The sequence below is a fragment of the Stegastes partitus genome, unplaced genomic scaffold, assembly GCF_000690725.1.
Source record: "Stegastes partitus isolate 25-593 unplaced genomic scaffold, Stegastes_partitus-1.0.2 Scaffold2067, whole genome shotgun sequence".
Taxonomy (NCBI): Eukaryota; Metazoa; Chordata; class Actinopteri; family Pomacentridae; genus Stegastes; species Stegastes partitus.
In genome coordinates, this window is record NW_007579798.1 from 8,375 (window position 1) to 26,105 (window position 17,731).

At 41.8% G+C, this 17,731-nt stretch overlaps 1 protein-coding gene across 2 annotated transcripts in view; it reads left to right on the top strand.

Annotated features, from left to right (window-relative positions):
• Positions 1 to 3,723: 3,723 nt before the first annotated feature.
• LOC103373785 (neuroplastin-like) overlaps positions 3,724 to 17,731 on the top strand; it is a 28,832-nt gene continuing 14,824 nt past the window's right edge. The window contains exons 1-2 of one of the 2 annotated variants that reach the window (XM_008303772.1): positions 3,724 to 4,347; positions 15,756 to 16,103. In XM_008303772.1, the coding sequence (XP_008301994.1) occupies positions 4,275 to 4,347; positions 15,756 to 16,103 (421 nt within the window). In that variant the 5' untranslated portion in view covers positions 3,724 to 4,274. The remainder of the gene's footprint in view (positions 4,348 to 15,755; positions 16,104 to 17,731) is intronic. The other variant, XM_008303773.1, reaches the window with a different exon arrangement.

A 17,731-nucleotide genomic window follows, 5' to 3' on the forward strand; every position in this document is an offset into this window, starting at 1 on the left:
TCCTCAGGACACAGGCTGTCCTAAAGGAATCCTCACCAGAGGACTCATAGACCGCCTTGGTATTACACTGCAGATACAATACATATTGTAGGATGTGTTAGACTGATGAATCTGCATTTATATTTAAAACCAAGTTGGACGTGTGTTTCTGCTCTGTTAAAGTCCTGCTTGGTTTTTAGCTTCAGCCCACCAAAAGAACTGGTGCTCTCAGTGTTGCCAGACTTTTCTGGGAATGTCAAAACAACATTACATGTAAATTAGATTGTTCTGTTTTTTCTACCACTGTATGAATATTTGTACATTTACTGGAGAGATGTTACAGCTTCACAACAGAGTGGATCACACTTTAAGACAAACTCAAATCCCCAACACATGAAGGTTGATGATTTCTGTGGAAACCAACACGGTGTGAAGAAAAAATGAAGATTTTACTTAAATAAATAAATTGATTTATTACAAAACAATAAAAACAAAGTACTGCAAGTATTGGTATAGAGTTTGTGTCTACATCCTACTTTTGGCTGGATGCAGCCATGATACAAATCATCATGCTCATCATTTTACATCTCTATCTGTCAAAAGAAGGAAATCATCAGGAATTCCAATTCAGTCTGAAATATCACCGTTAGCTAAGATTAGACATGATGGGGTCTGATACCACAAGTCTGGAGACATTTGCTACCCAGGAGGGAAAACAAAAGTGGATTTTCACTTTGTTTAAACATTTTCATTGTTGGCATGCACACATCAAACAATAGTACAAGTGAACTAATATTAATCAGATCAATATCAGCTGCCTGATGGATTCCACTTGTGACAATATATCTAATACAAAAGGCACAAAAACTTAGATAAGGTATAAAAAGGTGAAAAAGTACAGCACTCTCTGAGCTGCAAGCTGACAATTCTAAAACTTCACAAAACATGACAAAGTGATAAAATTCTTTAAAAAAAAAAACAACTGTAATTTTGGAAACTTTGCTGATTTTCTCCTTTGCTAAAAGTTAGATCAGAAAATAGCATTCTGGTGTCTTCACAGTAAATATTAAGCTGGTGTCTGTGGCTGCACTGGTTGTCTGGCTACTGCTCCAAGTGAAGAAACAGCCTGATAGAACAGATGAATTTGTGATCTTCAGGTGTGATGGTAGGTAGATGTTTTTACAATTATTTTTTACTTTCAACTGAAATAACAATTTCCAACTTCCAGTCTTTATATGCTAAGCTAATAAAACACTATATGTCGCTTCTACTAGACAGACAATCTTGTCCTCTTACTTTTGATGTTAAAAACAACCCAAATACACCGATTCCCCAAAATGTCAAACCACTCCTTTAAAGATTGGTAAAAAAAACTAATTAGTCGCTTCACTGAATTATCAGATGAACACAAGCAAGTTACAAATTCAACAATAATACAAAGAAGATAACAGCTGTTTTCAATAACATCCATATTCATGGCAGCTTCATAAGGCAGCAATAATGACCATTCAAGGCACACTGAATATCCAACGTCTACAGAGGAAAAGACTTTCAACAGGCACAAAAGTTACAAAAACTGATGGTAAAGTCTGTTTGTGGTATTTACAAAGTGTCCGTGCCAGCAGGGCAGGTGTGGTGGACGGTCTAAGTCCTCTCATGATGTCCTGGTCCGCAGTGCGCTCATCCTGAGCACAGTGAGCTCGGCTACATCTGCATCCTGCATCTCCACCTCTTGTTGGCAGCTTTCTCTGATTACATACACTACGAGACCCACACAGATGAAAATGAGGAGGACTATGCCTATAACCTGGGGTACAAAAGAGTAAAAACAACACTTTGTTAAGTAAAAATCAAGATAAAAAGGCACACTCTTCATTAACAATATCTGTAACAGAGGTACATAAATAGTTTGCAAAGTGTAATGTCAGTGGGTATGTTCTATACAGCATATCCTCTGAGGAGGAGGTGTTTTCACTCCACTCATCCTACGTAATCTTCTGCAAAGTAGAAAATATTCAACTCACCTGAGAAAAAACAAACAGCTGCTGTGAGCGGAGCATTAGTTCTTGTGGTGTGACATCTCCCTCACCAATTGGCTCACACCACTTCTGCGGAGCTGCCTTGTCAACTAGTACAAATCTACCCTCCCAGTCTGTCATAGCACAAGCAAAGTATTGGCCATCGAGGAACAACAAAATCAGCCACACGATAGCGGGAACAAAGCTGGAGAGGGAAACCGTTTTCCTGCACCACGAATCACATCTGCATCCTTGAATGATCAGCATCAAGGTGAAGGCCATGACGGCAGGAATGATGAAGAATGCTGATGAAAACACTCCGTTCCATGTAGCGTTGCAAGGACACTCAAACTCCAGCTCCACCAGCTTCTCTAGTCCCATGAGGATAAAGCCAAAAGCCACATTTGATACCAGAGGACTGTTGCTAAGTTCATTTTTCAGCCTGGTAAGCCATTGTTGTCTACTTTCCATACTAGATAGACCGAAGAATGAAGACAATCGTTGTAAAAAGCCCAAAAGAGGGTCCACCGTTGTGAACACATTGGCAACAGCTAAGTGATGCGTAATTAACGCATCCAGGGGTAAGTTTTCCCCTCAGGCAAAATGCCACACTTCCACTCTGATTGGTTTCGAACAAAGGAGGGTGTGCCGTCTGCTCTGACATTTCTCTAGCTGATTGGTCTGCGTGAGGTTTCAGGTGGGGTTACATTTTAAATGTGGTCTCCCATGGACAAACTGGAGGGAGGGCTGTAAAGTGGAGGGAAGTTTGTTCTGTGGGTGAGCAGAGACTGGCCATTTTGGAACAGTCCGGCAAAAAAACATGCATGGATACGTCAGAGTGTCGGCCTTTACATTGAGGAATCAAGTTACTCCCACGAATTTGCACTACAACTAAACAAAAGAAGGAGATGTTAGAATTAAGACGATAAAGAAAGGTTATAGAATTTATCTTTAAAAAAAATAAAAAATAAAATCAAGCAGGGTTAAAAATGTGTCCAGTGCATAGGTGTTTTTAGCTCCTTTGGTAGTATAAAAACAAGAAGAAGAAAAAAAAAAAAAGAGAAAGAGGCAGAAGGAGAAAGATGCATGCTGACACTTTGCAGTTTACCTGGACTGACCACATGAGGTCGCCAGTGCAACAGGGCAGATTAAGGATAGAAGAGGATTACAGGAGGCCATGTTGAACTTTCAAGGGGATGTGGTACATACAGCTTGAGAACACCCAGGCCACTGATGTGATGACATAATTTATAAATGACCTCAGTGAGCTCAAGAGCATCACCATAATCTGCTCACACAAAAAAGTATTTAGGCTCTGTGAAAGAGGCCTGCAAAGATGTGGGAGGTGGAAACTGCAGCTGGGTTGCTTTCTGTTCATTTGCATAACATTTGCAAGTTTGTTATTTTTTTTTCTCCCCCTTTTAAATGTAAATGTGCTGGGAAATTTGTTTGTTGGCAGTTTGTGGCAAATAAGAGACGATTTATAGGCAACGTTGCAAAAGCAACAGAGTGAGGAAATGATGTCTGTTATTATGTATATGTGCAGCATCCGCATTAAAACACACACATGATGTAACGTGCACCTCTCTTCTCCTATTTTAAATGATGCCTTGATGCTTTCGGAATGGCAGGAAGGGCGCATTTGACCGCCCGAGTTCACAAACATCAGTTACATGCGTGTGCGTGTGTGCGTGTTCATCCACGGTCATGCGCGCAATGGGAACGCGCAGCTTGTCGTAGCTGCCGTCGGTGTCCTACCAGCATCTGTTCCTCTTTCGGAATTAAAAATAGAACCGGTGCTGATAACAGACTTATGTTTCGGCTACATCAGTCCCCCGTCGGGAATCATTTGTGCGGTACTTTCATTTTAATCACCGAGCCGTGACCGCGAGAGCGCAAATGCGCATCGGTCTGCGCATCTTTGAATCTTCAGAACCACACTGTGGACGATCTTCCTGACAGCCAAAGACCCCTCTTCTGCAATCCGACGAGGATTCTTCGCCGCCTATGGCCGCACATCGGCATCCCTGAGCCGCACTGGCCTCATCCCAGACCTTTCACCCATCGCTGTCCTCGAAAGGTCTTTGAATCAGGGAGACATTTCTACAGACATTTTTTCTTCTTTTTTTTTTATTTTTAAACCACCATCGGCAGACTATTTTTTTTTATTTTTTAAGAACCCGGTGCTATGCTGGGCCCATCTCTGTAGATCTTGTGATCAATAGCCACACGATCTCTCCTCCCACATTCGACCGAGACCCTGATCGAGCCCCGACGATGCATCCTAACGCAGTGACACTGGTGGTCCTTTTGGGGAACTTGATGCTGCCTTTCGTCTCGGCTCAAAACGGTAAGAACACCGGATGTGACCGTGGCATAATTGTAAACATCGCACTGAGGGGAAAGTGACTTGACTTGTGTGAGGACGCCCGATGAATGTTTCTAAAGAGGATTTTGAAGGATGACTGCCCACTACTATAGTTTTACGCATCTACTAGGCCGGAGTAAGCCAGTAAAAAATATCACATTTAACCACTGACCACATAATGGAAACTGAAAATGAAACTGACTGTGTTGTGACATTTTTATTTATTTATTTATTTTGCAAGGTTATTTATTACTGGGGTGTAGGTGTGTCTGCAGGAGGCACTAACAGTTACTTTCAGGCAAGTCCAGCGTGTTGTCAGATTACTGTTGCTGGGAACAGTTCTTACATTTATCCAGTTTACCTTCTCCGGCCACATGAACAGGATGGGTTGCCTGAGGCCGCCCATGCATAGTTTGTTTAGTCGGAGGGGGTTGGGCAGCAAAGAGTATGTCAAGCAAGACTAACCTGCTCTGGATGCTGATCAAGGAACATATTATCTCCACCAAACACAGGCTCAACACTCACCTGCTGTAAATAACAGGCCCCTTCTTTCTCACACTTGCTGAGCTGCTGTTTCACTAAAAACTGCCCCCACCCCGCCTCCCTCCTGTTATAATCTACCATATTTCATGTCAAGCCAGCTTGAGTGGACGTTTCTTGCCCAACTGGTCAGTCTGCATTCATTGCAACCACGAAGCATAAACACAAATAACAACCTTGTTCCCTCACGTGAGAGCACCCCGTCTCTTCTTCTTCTTCCAAAACAAGTCAAAGAAAAAAGGAATGAAACGTTAGGTTGACAGCCGCTCAGACACCCAAAGGATGTTCGTTTGTGAAAGTTAAAAGTTCAGTGTTCATTAATCATAATAAAACCGTCATGATTTAAGTAAATGTCAGCAACATGCTGTTGGGTATTCCAGGCTGTCTTCTCCTCTGATGCAGCATGTCCCGACTTCAAATTCTGTTGAATCACATCACCCGGCGGGGCACACAAATCAGCAGCCATTCATGAAATTAAAGTGGAACCTTCCTAATCGTTGTGTTTTCAGTTTTTTACAAGGACCTGAATAGATTCCTTGAGCAACACTGAGACGATTATGAAGAAGGTGGCGCTTTGGCGTGCATCCGAGTTTGAAGTGTGTCAAGATTTTGTCATACAATGCAATAAATGGATAGTTTTCAAAGAAGCTGTGATACCCACATGTGAAGGCCCACGTGTTGGAAAAAAAAAAAAAAAACTGCATTGCTGACGTGGTTTAATCCCCTTTTCACAGAAATATAAGGCAGAGAATTATTCTGCATACTTATAATTTTAGTGCTCGGTGTCCACCTCGTCTTTCCTGTGGGCGATTATCGGACACCCACCGTTCCGTACCTAATAAGACATGTATTTTGATAACAGGCTGAGGAGGCTGTCAAACATTACACTCCAGCGCTGTCAGACTGTTTGGGGGGATTTCATTTTTGCGAGTATTATTCTAGTCTAATCAATCTAGCAAGTGTAACAGTGTGTACTATTTTTGAAGCATACTGATAAAAGCAAGTGTGTAGAAATGAAAACAAAACAAAAAAGCACAACTGGAATCTAGATCATTTTACAAGAAAACATTGGAGCAACCTACGTCTCCGGCTCGTGGGGAGACAGAAAAACTAAAAAAAAAAACCCCACAGCGGTTATATAACAAAATATTATTACTTGAATTCCTTTCTTTCTGTCTTTGTAGTTAATTTCTCTTAAGCGCTTTAAGTGTGTGCGCGCACGCAGTAAGGCAGTCTCTCATCTTGCTATCTGGAAAATCAAATACCCAATAAGCCCTCCATTGTTTGATAAAGCTCAAGCAAAGGCATTCCAAACACTTCCCATGGTCTTTGCCCAGTGTTAGAGCCCACTCACTGAGGCCCAGTTCACACCACAGAAACACACATAAATACATCCAGTGGTCCGTGAGCGGCACGCTGGTGCCACCCGGTCGTAAAATCTGTCTGTGTTCCGCCTTTCTTATGTAGCAGTGCAGTTCACTCCGAGTAAATAGCCCCTGCGTTCATCGCAGGTTCGATAAGAGCAGTCATAAGCTACAGTTCGCGTGTAGCGCGAAAGGTAATATTCTGATATTTGCTCACATTGCATGCAAAAGCCATTTCATTTCTCTCTCACACTTCAGATTAAAGGGTAATCGGTGCATGGCGTCTTATGCAATCCTCAATTTTCCTGTGATATTACAGAGTTCAGGTAGTGACGCGGGGACAATAATAATTATAAGTGCAGGAGATGTAATCACTCTATCTGGGAAGCGGTGGGAATTCATGCCATTATTTCCTCATGTTCGGGGAAAAGTAGGCCTACTATAGGTGGCTGCTTTCTGCGACAGATATTTGGAGGACTGTAAATAGCATCCGTCCATTCTGCCTCATTTCTATTTTTACCACCGAGACACAGCGCCGAGAACTGTGGCTTTAAGGTCCTTTTGTGAAAGTGAATCCATTAACTCTTAATGGACGGCCTCCTTGTGCACAGCTGCACAGCCCTCTAAAGGCTCACTAGGTGGCTGTGAACTATTTAAGCTGAGAGATGATGTGATCTTTTTGCAAAAGAAAAGACGAGCTATTTGGAAGGTGGCTGGGCCTGACCTGAGGAAGGGTCTCTTTTGTGTCTTACGTAACATCCCTTCCGCGAACCACGTAGCCTACTACTGCTCGTCTTTGTGGCGTCACTGCCCGTGTGAGTCAAAAAAACATGCAGGTCATGCTGAGATAACCTTTAAAATAATGAGCTGATATTATCGCTGACATGTTCAAAAATGTATGTATTTCACAGGTTGCAGAACCTGAGTGAGCTGCTGTTTAACACACATACACAACAGCAAAGATGTGTTCCTGTTGAGCTTTCACAGCTTAAAGATGTATTACAATATTCCCTATACATTTTTTTTTTGTGAATTCCTGACCCTTTAGTTCCTCTTTATGCCACTTATGCTCTATCATCCACACAGGCCAGCACTGCATTTTTACGATAAGCTTTTTTTTTTTTCAGCCACACACTGTTCAATCAATAGACCTATATGATGCAGCAGCTTGTCCATTATCATGTTTCATGCAGGCTCTGGACAAAGGTTCATTTGTGAGTCTGGAAAATATGCCGTAGGACTCATGCCAAACTCTTACACTGAGTCACGCTTGCCCCGCTGTGAAATCTGATATGGCCTGCGCTGATTGGGAGCAGCATCACACTGTATAAAAGTCACTGCAGGCGCGCTGTATCTTAACGTACAACTTCAGGTGATCAATGAGGTTTTTTTTTTACCAGTAGTGATTTGTCTTCAGGAGTTTTTTGCTGAGCGTGCACGCTGATTTATTTTTTATTTTTTTTGTCAGCACCAGCCTGCTTCACGCGCATACAGTTACACACAGTCACAGCTGGAAGTTCCCCAATTTAGCTACAGCTCTGTACTACTGGCTGTTCTGCAGGAACGACTCAGGTTAAGTGTGCTGCACAAGGACTCGGGCTCAGAGACAGAATACTCAAAGAGGTTACTTTCTTTTATAGCTAGCCAATTTTTCCCACGGGCCTGGGTATTTTAACTGGTGACATAGCAGACAGAAGGTTGCCCTACAGGCTTGTGCCAGGTGAGGTTCAGCTTCCTGGAGTCAGTTAACATATACAACAAATAATAATAACGACAAGTATAGCAGGAGATTGGGGAATAGCATTTTCCATCACAGCAAGAAATGCTCTTGGAGCTGTGGTTCCTGCAATTTTTTAAAATTCTGGTATTATTTTGACGATGAGAATCCATGTTTCATGACATATCTAGCTCCTTGCCTGTCAGATTCTACATCAAATCATTTGAATTCCCTTGTTTTGACCCCTGAAACAGAATATGAAGTGTTCGCTGGTTGTGATTAGAGGATGGGATTATAGCATTTCTACCCTGCACAGGGGTTATTGGGATTTAAATCTCATTAAACTGTTGCCTCTCCTCTGTGATCAGACTGACAGACTCAAGTATTACCAGTAAAACGGAAACAGTGAGTCGAACGTCTCATTTTTTTGGGGTGGAAACTCGGCTTTGCAAACAGCAGTACTTTGTCACGTTGCTGACAGTGCTGAGGGGACGTCAGTGAGGAAGTAGGATATTTAGACTTCCTTATACATCAACACAACGTCATGACACAAATTTAGCTGCATGTTACAAATCACACAAGTGTTTTCCAAGTGCGTGAGTAGTTTGTACTCGAATACTTGATGAATATGTCAACTTCATGAGCCTATAAGCTGTTTAGTTTTTCAAAACTATTATTAGAGCAGATCAGCATTAAATTTCAATGGAGTTGTAAACAACAATAGAAATTTTTCTGTATGATAAAAACTACAACATGTACCTTGCATTGCTCCACTTGCTTCATTTAGCAGTAACACACTATCCATGCATACATTGGGTTACATTTATTTTAGCAAATGCAGAGACTTCAAATTTGTGTAGAGTAAACATTGAAAACAATACATTTATTTAATGATGCCTGTCTCTGTGAAGAGTACGTATATGTTTCTGCTGCCCAACAGCAATGATTTTATTACAACTATCTACTAGACTTGGTGTGACGTATCGTTTGGGTTCTGGGTTTGATTTTCCAGCAACAAGCTTGAGTGCCATGTAGTCCCAAGAGTTAACATTTAGACCTATTCTGTATGTGCAAGGAAGAGTTAAAAATAAACTTTATGTTCTTTAAAAAACTATAGTTTCAGTATTGTCAAACATGCTGCTCAGTTTTATCGGATGATCTTCACGCTTCACTGAAAATGAATAGAAAGCACTGGAAAGTCAGGAACTAATCTCAAATTTCACAAACACTAAAAAAAAAAAAACTAGAATTCAAAGACGTGTTTAACAGTAATGTAATATGCAGGGGATTCATCGTTAATGGGCTGGAACATGCGTAACCACAAGTATGACCTTTCTACACTTTTAACTGTGCTTTAATTTTGACTTGCCAAAGACGATAACGAGGTCCATATGTCCGCAAGTTACATAACAGATTATATCTCCGGCAGCGGAGAGCACTCTCTCTGCTGCAATGCGTTATTTAATATGATGTATGGGCACAGGGACTTTTTGTAAATCGAAGCAGACAATATACTGGGATATTTTCTTTGCCTCACCAGAGTTGGTTGAAGTTTTGCAAAGCGCTGCAGTGTGATTAACTGGTCTTTGGTGTTCTGCCAACATCTACAGGTGACGGAGCAGTAACAGGATGTTTCAGTTTAGTCTTGCAAAGCTAATTGTTAACTTATTAAATCCAAATGTGCCCAAACTTCCCCCTTTTTTCCCCTTGTCACTCTTGTAGGTGCATGTTCTATGCTGCCCCCCTCCTTTATTTATGTGTCAACAAAACCGAATTATTAATGTGATTACAAAAACATCTTTTGGATTTCAGAAATAATAAGAATCACAATTCCTATATGAATCATTTTTATTTCACCCACACCAACTAGACACCCATACTCACACAGGACTTCTCACTTAAGCCTAATTTGACCGTCTGTGAGAACTCTGTGGGCGTGTGCACTTTGTACTTGACTGCTACCTCCCTGACTCATCTGTTTGCTTTGAGACACCTGCTGGGGTGGGACATGTTAAACCTGTACGACTGTTTTAGGTGTTTGGAGACTGGCGCCTTCGACGTACGCCCAGGAAAGCCCTACGCAACTTCAAAACAAAACGAGCTCTAAAACCTGAAACAGCCGAAAACACCTGTGCGATTTTAAAAGAGTGAAAAGTAATGGTTGATAGTTGTTAGAATAAATCAATGCAAACAAAATTCAGACATCAGTACACGTTTTTGCCAACTACTGCTAACAATAGTGAGTTAAAGATTGTGAAATACAAACAATGGCTACATCTTTGCTGTATCGTAAACAACCTGCAAAGGCACAAAAACAGACAGGTGACAAATTAAAGGAAAAACCAACATAAAGTGCAACTATATGCCACCGGAGCAGCCTGAAAGCACCGCAGCATTAATTCTCCAAGTCTCTGGAACTCTGCTGGAGGGATGAACGCCGCTCTTCTAAAACATATTCCCTCATTTGAGAGCGCTGCCTAACACACCGTGAAGGCCACAGCATATATTTCACATCATTCTCGTGCTCACTCGACCTTTCAGTGACCCCTCGTGCCCTATGGATGGGGGGCGTTATTAACCTGGAAGAGACTATTCCCATCAGGGCAGAGATGTTTCATCGTGGGGTAAAGGTGATTACTCAGAACAACTTTGTATTGATCGGCAGTGAGTCTTCCCAAGCTATGCCAGCAAAATGCCCCTCACGGCTTAATGGAGACATTGGATCCCCTCGCTGTGGGAATGACGTTTAATTTGTCACCTGCCTGTATTTGTCGCAGCACCACGCAAAGATGCACCCACATCCACACTCACTGCTTCGCACATAACCAGTTCATTGGCCCTCAGGGGTTTCCTACCCTCTGATTTTCTCTGTCTGTGTTGTGGGACTGCGGATGGGGACCCAGGTTGTAGGCAGGCAGCTGACTCACTCTCAGGGTGCATGATGGTGGTGTGTGGCTTGTTGTCAGTCCTCAGGGGAGCTCTCTTCCCTACTTACATGAGGGGACTATGTGGGCTGTAATGACTGTGACTTTCGTACGGCTTTAGACAGAGCATGTCGCACGAGGCTACAGGTTATTTTGCGATACTATGGCGCACATGTCATACGGAAGTAAAGGGAGCTAAAGCAGGTCGGACAAGGCGCTATGAGGGACCTCATTATACTTAATGTTCAAATAATTTGCTGAATTATTCACTCATATAATTGTCCCCTGGTTAGACTGCGTACAATCCATCAGGGCAGCTACCTGTCTGCATCTTACCTTCACTGAGAATCAAAATCAACATCTGTTTTCGAAGTGAAGCCGCCATTTGTTTCAACTGTAATATTTTTTAAAGGGTATCGCATTCAGTGATGTAACACCCAACCCCCTCCCGCCCCCTCTCCGACCCAGTTTACTTTGACACTGACCTGCAAGAAACCTCTTGACGCTGCACTTCTGCTTGGTTAATATTTTACTTTGTAGTCATTTGTATCAATTTAAGCATAACACTAGTCTCATAAATGTGCTAAGATGATATGACAAGTAATGTTACAATACGCAACAGCCAGATGAGTCACTGGGAAGGGGTGAGTGAAACAGAAAACCTGCATGTGTTCGCTCTGATACTACTAGCAATAAGCCACCTTTAGCTACTAAGCACATGACAATGCACTGCATATATTACTGGAAGAATAACCTTGATGGAGATAACAGCTCAGTTTTGAGAGCGACATTTAAAACCTACAGACAGCGATTATGTGACACTCAGAAGGGGAGTAGACAGTGGACAGAGGACTGATCTACATTTCTGCAGGCTTTGCAGAGCTTTCAAGTGGCTGAAATATAAGCAGAGCCCTTATTCTGCACGCCTTCAGTAGTTAATGAGCACCATCACCACCAGCACTCCTTGCTATGGAAGAGTCTACTTCAGTGTTGATCTACAGTAGTGTTTTATCGCTTCTTTTGTCCACCTGTGATAGATGGAACCTTACGGCCTCTTTTTTTTTTTTTGCAAATGCAAATGTATGTGCTTCAATAACAAACTTTGCCAGCTCTCTTGCAGCCAGAGTTTCTGTTCATTAAAAAAAAATACAGAAGCTCCTTATACAAGACTACAGCATGCAAACCTCAGGCGGTAGTAATGCAAAATAGTTGTAAAATGCATAAAATGAATTTAGATTACTTTTATACATAAGCTTCGCAGCGCAATTAATCAGTTATTCCCCAGTTGGCTGGCATAATATTAATTGGCATCTGTTTTGAAAGTCATTTAACTAGTAAAAGGTTTTAAAGATTCCTGCTGAATGCACTCGCATATACAATAATGTGTTCAGACTTTTTGGTCTGACAGAAATATGAATTTCAGTAAGTCACCTCAGGCTCTGTCCGCCTACTCCACAAACATACAAACATCATCATACAATGAAAGTGTAATCAGCTTTGCAAAAATGCCTAAAAATATTCTGCTTTTTTTTTTTTCTTTTTTTTTGTATTTTTTGTTTAGAGCAAACTGATTAAAACTTAAAACAACACATCAGTCGACCGCGTCCTCCTCTAAGACACACCGAGCCTATTTCTCTTCCGTCGCCAAGCTGCTGAGATCTGTCCACCATCCTCTGTCACTTCTTGTCTCCCAGCACCACTTTGAAATGAATGAGTACCGGCTGGCTGCTTTGGGTTTTTGTTTTCACTGCCAGTGTAAGCTCCTTGTTTAAACAACATGAAAATTGGTCTGCTCATTGGTCTGGTGTTGTCTGTAGTTTGTTCTGTGAGTATTTTCTCCACACTGAACCTGAATTTTAATTAAGTCATCTGTCCCCTTTTTTTTTCCTGATTTAATTTGCAATCACCTTGGAGGATATTTATTACCTTTTTTTTTTTTTGAAGTAGTTACAATGCTGTGATGATGAGCTCCTGTGCACAGTATGTGCTATGTGCCACACCGATTTGGTGTTGTAATCATAGTAAAGAGTGCCATAGTAAATGTTCTGTCACACTGATATATTGCTTTAACTGTGTAGGCGGATAGGCTTGGATTCACCCTCTGGGATTATGTGGTAAGCGTGATGGGCCCAGATGTTTGCAGAGAAAAGAAACAAATGCTAATTACTCTGCATATCTCTAGGCATCACACACAGGAGCACAAGTTGTAAGCACCTAATATCCTCAGACACGTCTCCTAGCGGGAAGACTGCTTTTTTTTTTTTTGTATATATTTTGTCTGGAGTGGGGGTAAATTCTCTTCACAATTCATCATCTAATTTATTTTCACATGGCTGTGAGTCACAAACCGGTGTGAGGCTGCAGACTTGATAACTTGTTATCGTGCCACTAATCCATTTGTTATTAAACTGATGGAAATTTTTACCTGCGCTCTGATGGCCCGTTTTGAGTGCCGAATTATGTTCTCAAGCTTTGCCGACGCTGCGCACAGCAATGCAGAAAAGGACTACATAAAAATTCAAACGGAAGCTGAAGTTTGAATAAAATCACATGAATGAAATGTAACTGGCTACATTGTGGGGGTGAGCTGAATGCTGTCTTTGTACTCCCTCCTCGGGCTTCTACAAGCTCATCTGTTCATGTGCTTATGATACATTTCTTTGAGCAGGGCAGACAGATCTAGGAGGGCCTGTAAGCGGTTGTATTTAGACACAGCACATAGTCTTAACACTCAAGGGACCGTGGGCTCTTTGTTTCCCCTTTCCTCTACAACAATCCAGGGCGGAGTTAAGGCAGTGTATTTCCCCTGATTTATTTAGGCACATGTGGTTCACAGCTGACAGGCTGTAGAGCCAGCAGAGAACAGTGTCTATGGTCCAGGTGATTTGTCATTAGATGAGGTTCATTAAGGCTGGCAGTGTATTGCTGGGCTAACTACTGATGTGAAACGGGGTCATGAATCAGGAACAGCCGCAGCATGGTGCAATCACAGTTGTGGCAATATTGCTTATGAAGCCCATGGACAGATTATAGATTTTACTAGAGAATCAAAACTGTGCTTCTTATTTCACATAAGGGGAGTGAGGAAGCAAGGTAGTCCACAAGTGTGAGAAGAAACAGGAAGGCTACAGGCCAGTGTTGTGTTCTAATGGGAATATGCACAGCGACTCCAGTTTCACATAATAAAGATGATTTGATTTAAAATCAGAAATCAAACATGCAGTGTTTATGGAGAAGCTGCTTGAACCTGAACTCTCCTATACCACTGTGACCATATGGGAATATTGAAATACTGCTCTTTAAGTCCAGCTTATCCAAAATGTAAGCTGGCTGACCTCATTTCTGGCGTTACCAGCAAGAGCTGATATGGATAAAGAGATTACGGTACATACATACAGTTACATTTATTTGTGGAAATTTCTGTGAATTGCTCTTAATAGATATTTCAAGCTTTGGGACAGATAAAATACCATGGGAACTGGCATGGGTATTCTAACTTTGTATTTCATGTTAAATTTAAAATGGTTAATCTTTGTACAGGTCAGCTATTTCTATAATCACAACATAAAATGCAGACTTGTCAAAAGTGATGTGAGCACTTCCATTCACTGTGTGTTTAAAAAAAAAAAAAGCAGGGTTATTTAACACCTATAAGAATCTTGCAACAGATTATAGGATTATAGGAAAACAGTTGGGCCAGAGGACCCTTGGCACAAATCTGTGTCTGCAGGGGTTTCCTTCAGCATATCCAGTTTCTTCCCACAGTCCAATGACAAGCATGTTATGTGAATCGGTGACTCTAAATTGCCTGTAGGTGTGAAAGTGGGTGTGAATGTGCTTGTCTGTCTGTATGTGTTAGCCCTGTGACAGACTGGCAACATGTCCAGGCTGTACCTCACCTCTCACCCAACGTGCGCCGGGATAGACTCCAGCAACCCGTGATCATGAACAGGATAAGTGAATATAGGAAATGGATCCATGATGATAATAGGAAACTGGTACGGCCCATAAGATAGAATGGAAAATCCATACAAGCTTATTGTGAGTCAAAAAACTTTGCCCGTTGACCAACTTGCTACTGTCTTTGGAGGTAATAACACGATACAACTGGTGATGCCGACTACGAGTTCACTGCTTTGCAAAGGTTTATTGCAATGTTCTTATTACAAACCTGTGGCACAAGAAGCTTTCGTGTCAGTGTTGTCAAGTAAGAGCGATACAACCGACTGTTGTGACACAGTAAGTATGAAAAAGGGTTGGACGGTTGTTCAACGGATTCCCTAAACCAACTGTTAAGAAACCGGTTGTGACTGCTTAAGCTCGATGGGAACAGAAGAATAGTTCCCCTTCAGCATACAGTGTATTTACTTGTGTCCATGTACTGCATTTGTTGTCCTGTAAATAATGTTTTTTCTGTTTGTTCAAGCACACGCACGTGAAAGGTACATTTCAAATGTCTTATTGCACTCATCTTTATAAGGTTACATGACAGCGAGAGAGAGGGAAAAAGAAAAGGAAACGACACATGATACCAGCACTACTTGCTGGCGTGGATCTGGGACTGGTTGACTATGACTTTGTCTGACAGTTGGCCTTAAGTGGGCCCGGGAACCTTGACGTTGATCGGACTGGATTGAGACAATCATTAACCTTTTCCTTTTACACCTATCAATGATTTGGGGCTTGCTTCTTTTTGGTTTGCCTTTAATCATCCTCTCTTTTCTTTTTGTACTCTGATCCTATTTAATTTCTCTTCTATCCACTGGCCTTTCCATGCCTTCCTACTGCTCTAACCCTCTTCTACCCTTTCCTTCCCTGCCATTCCGACACGCTTTTCTTCTCCAGCTGGGTTTGTGAAGTCGCCACTGTCTGAGACTAAGCTTACGGGGGACACCTTTGAGCTGTACTGCGAGGTGGTCGGTAACCCCACTCCAGAGATCCAGTGGTGGTATGCCGAGGTCAACCGAGCCGACTCCTTCAAGCAGCTGTGGGACGGAGCCCGCAAGCGTCGGGTATCCATCAACACGGCCTACGGCGCCAATGGGGTCAGTGTGCTCGGCATCACGCGCCTCACACTGGAGGACTCTGGGACCTATGAGTGTCGGGCGAGCAACGACCCCAGGCGCAATGACCGCCGACAAAACCCCGCCATCACTTGGATCCGCGCCCAGGCCACCATTTCGGTGCTACAGAGTGAGTGGTCTATGTCCGGTAGTACCTAGATGGTGAACGAACTACAGAATCCCCTCTCCCAACCACTCCAACCTCTCAAGAGCCCACCCTTACCACAGCAGTCACTGGCCAGGCAAAAAAAAATAAAACAAACACCAACCACGTAAATTATTCATATTCATTTTTTTTTCTTTTTTTGTTGCTTTTTAACAGAAAAAATATTCAAATAGTTTAAATCCCTTATGCTAGTGTTTGCCCTTTGTGTTTTGTTTTCATTAATATTAAATTTGGTTTGGTAAATATTTTTGTTCTCTTCCTCTGAACTCAGTAAGTTCCCCGTCACTCCCTCGAATCCCTTGAGCATCTTGTCCACAAATGACCACAAACCCAGGAACTTTACTCAGTCTTTATCTACATTTCCCTCTTTTCCTCCCACGCCAAACCTTTGTTCTTACTGTCTCATGTGCCCTTTTATGATATTCTGATCATTATCTTTTTTTCTCTGTATCCTAATTCCACCCCATTTCCTATTCCTAGATTTATTTGTGATACTTATTCCTTTATGTCGTGTCTCCTGCGTTGCGTGGATTGTTTTATTTACTTCAAAGCCCTGCCTGCTAAATGCGGTGGAATCCTAGTGGTGCTTTGAAGTAATGGCGCTTTTGATTTGGCTTTCTCACTCTGGGCACAGTGTAAATGGGACTGTAAGAAGACACAAGGAGGGATCTGTTAAGGTGTAAAGCAGTGATTCCTGCTGTCAACTCCTTCCTGACAAAAGCAAACATTTTCTGCTTTCAAATTTGTGTGTGTGGTAATCCAATAAAGGATACGACCACGTGGGGGCCTTGAGTGTCTCATTTTAGATGAGACAGATTTCATTTCTACACAACGGTCTCTCTGGATCTGCTTATGCAATGTGGTACCTTGTGCCTTCTCAGCCATTAAGTGTGTGACTGTGAATCAGTAATGACATTATATCCTTTAACCCTCTGCTCTATGCACACAAACAGTCAAACAATGTGAATTTCAACTGGACCCTTCTAATCTGTGCATGCTTCAGTGCTCTGCCCACTGGAGCACAGGGAGATGTGGAATGTTGTTAGTCATAGTGAAGCTCTCTGAGAAGTTTAGATGAGTCTGGTTTTGGCTGGCTCTTCTGATTGGACTGACAAATTTTGATTCACGTGTGACTATTATTGTATAAGGTGTAGAGCTGATGTTATTTCCACTCTCAGAAGAAGTCAGCTGTTCACTTGTCTCATGTACATGTTACCTGCTTTCTTACTTTAAATCTAACAATTCAGATCCTCACTGAACATATTCTGTCATTACTGAAGAGTATATGTTTTGTTTTTTTGCATATACATGTAATATCCTGGTTATTACATGTATATTACAGGCTATACACAATAGCCATTTGATATGAATGTATAGTTTGTAGCTTAGGATATGTGCAACAGTCTGATTGTCTTGTTTTGGCCTTCTAGTTTTGCTTGATCTAGCTTGTAAATGTGAATCACTCTGTACCAGTATACCTTAAATCTGTATATACAGTATATTAATATATGCAGTATTTCATTTCCATTGCAAAGCTTTTAACTTGCTACCCAATTTGACATTAGAATTTTTAAGTAAGTGCAACTGCTACT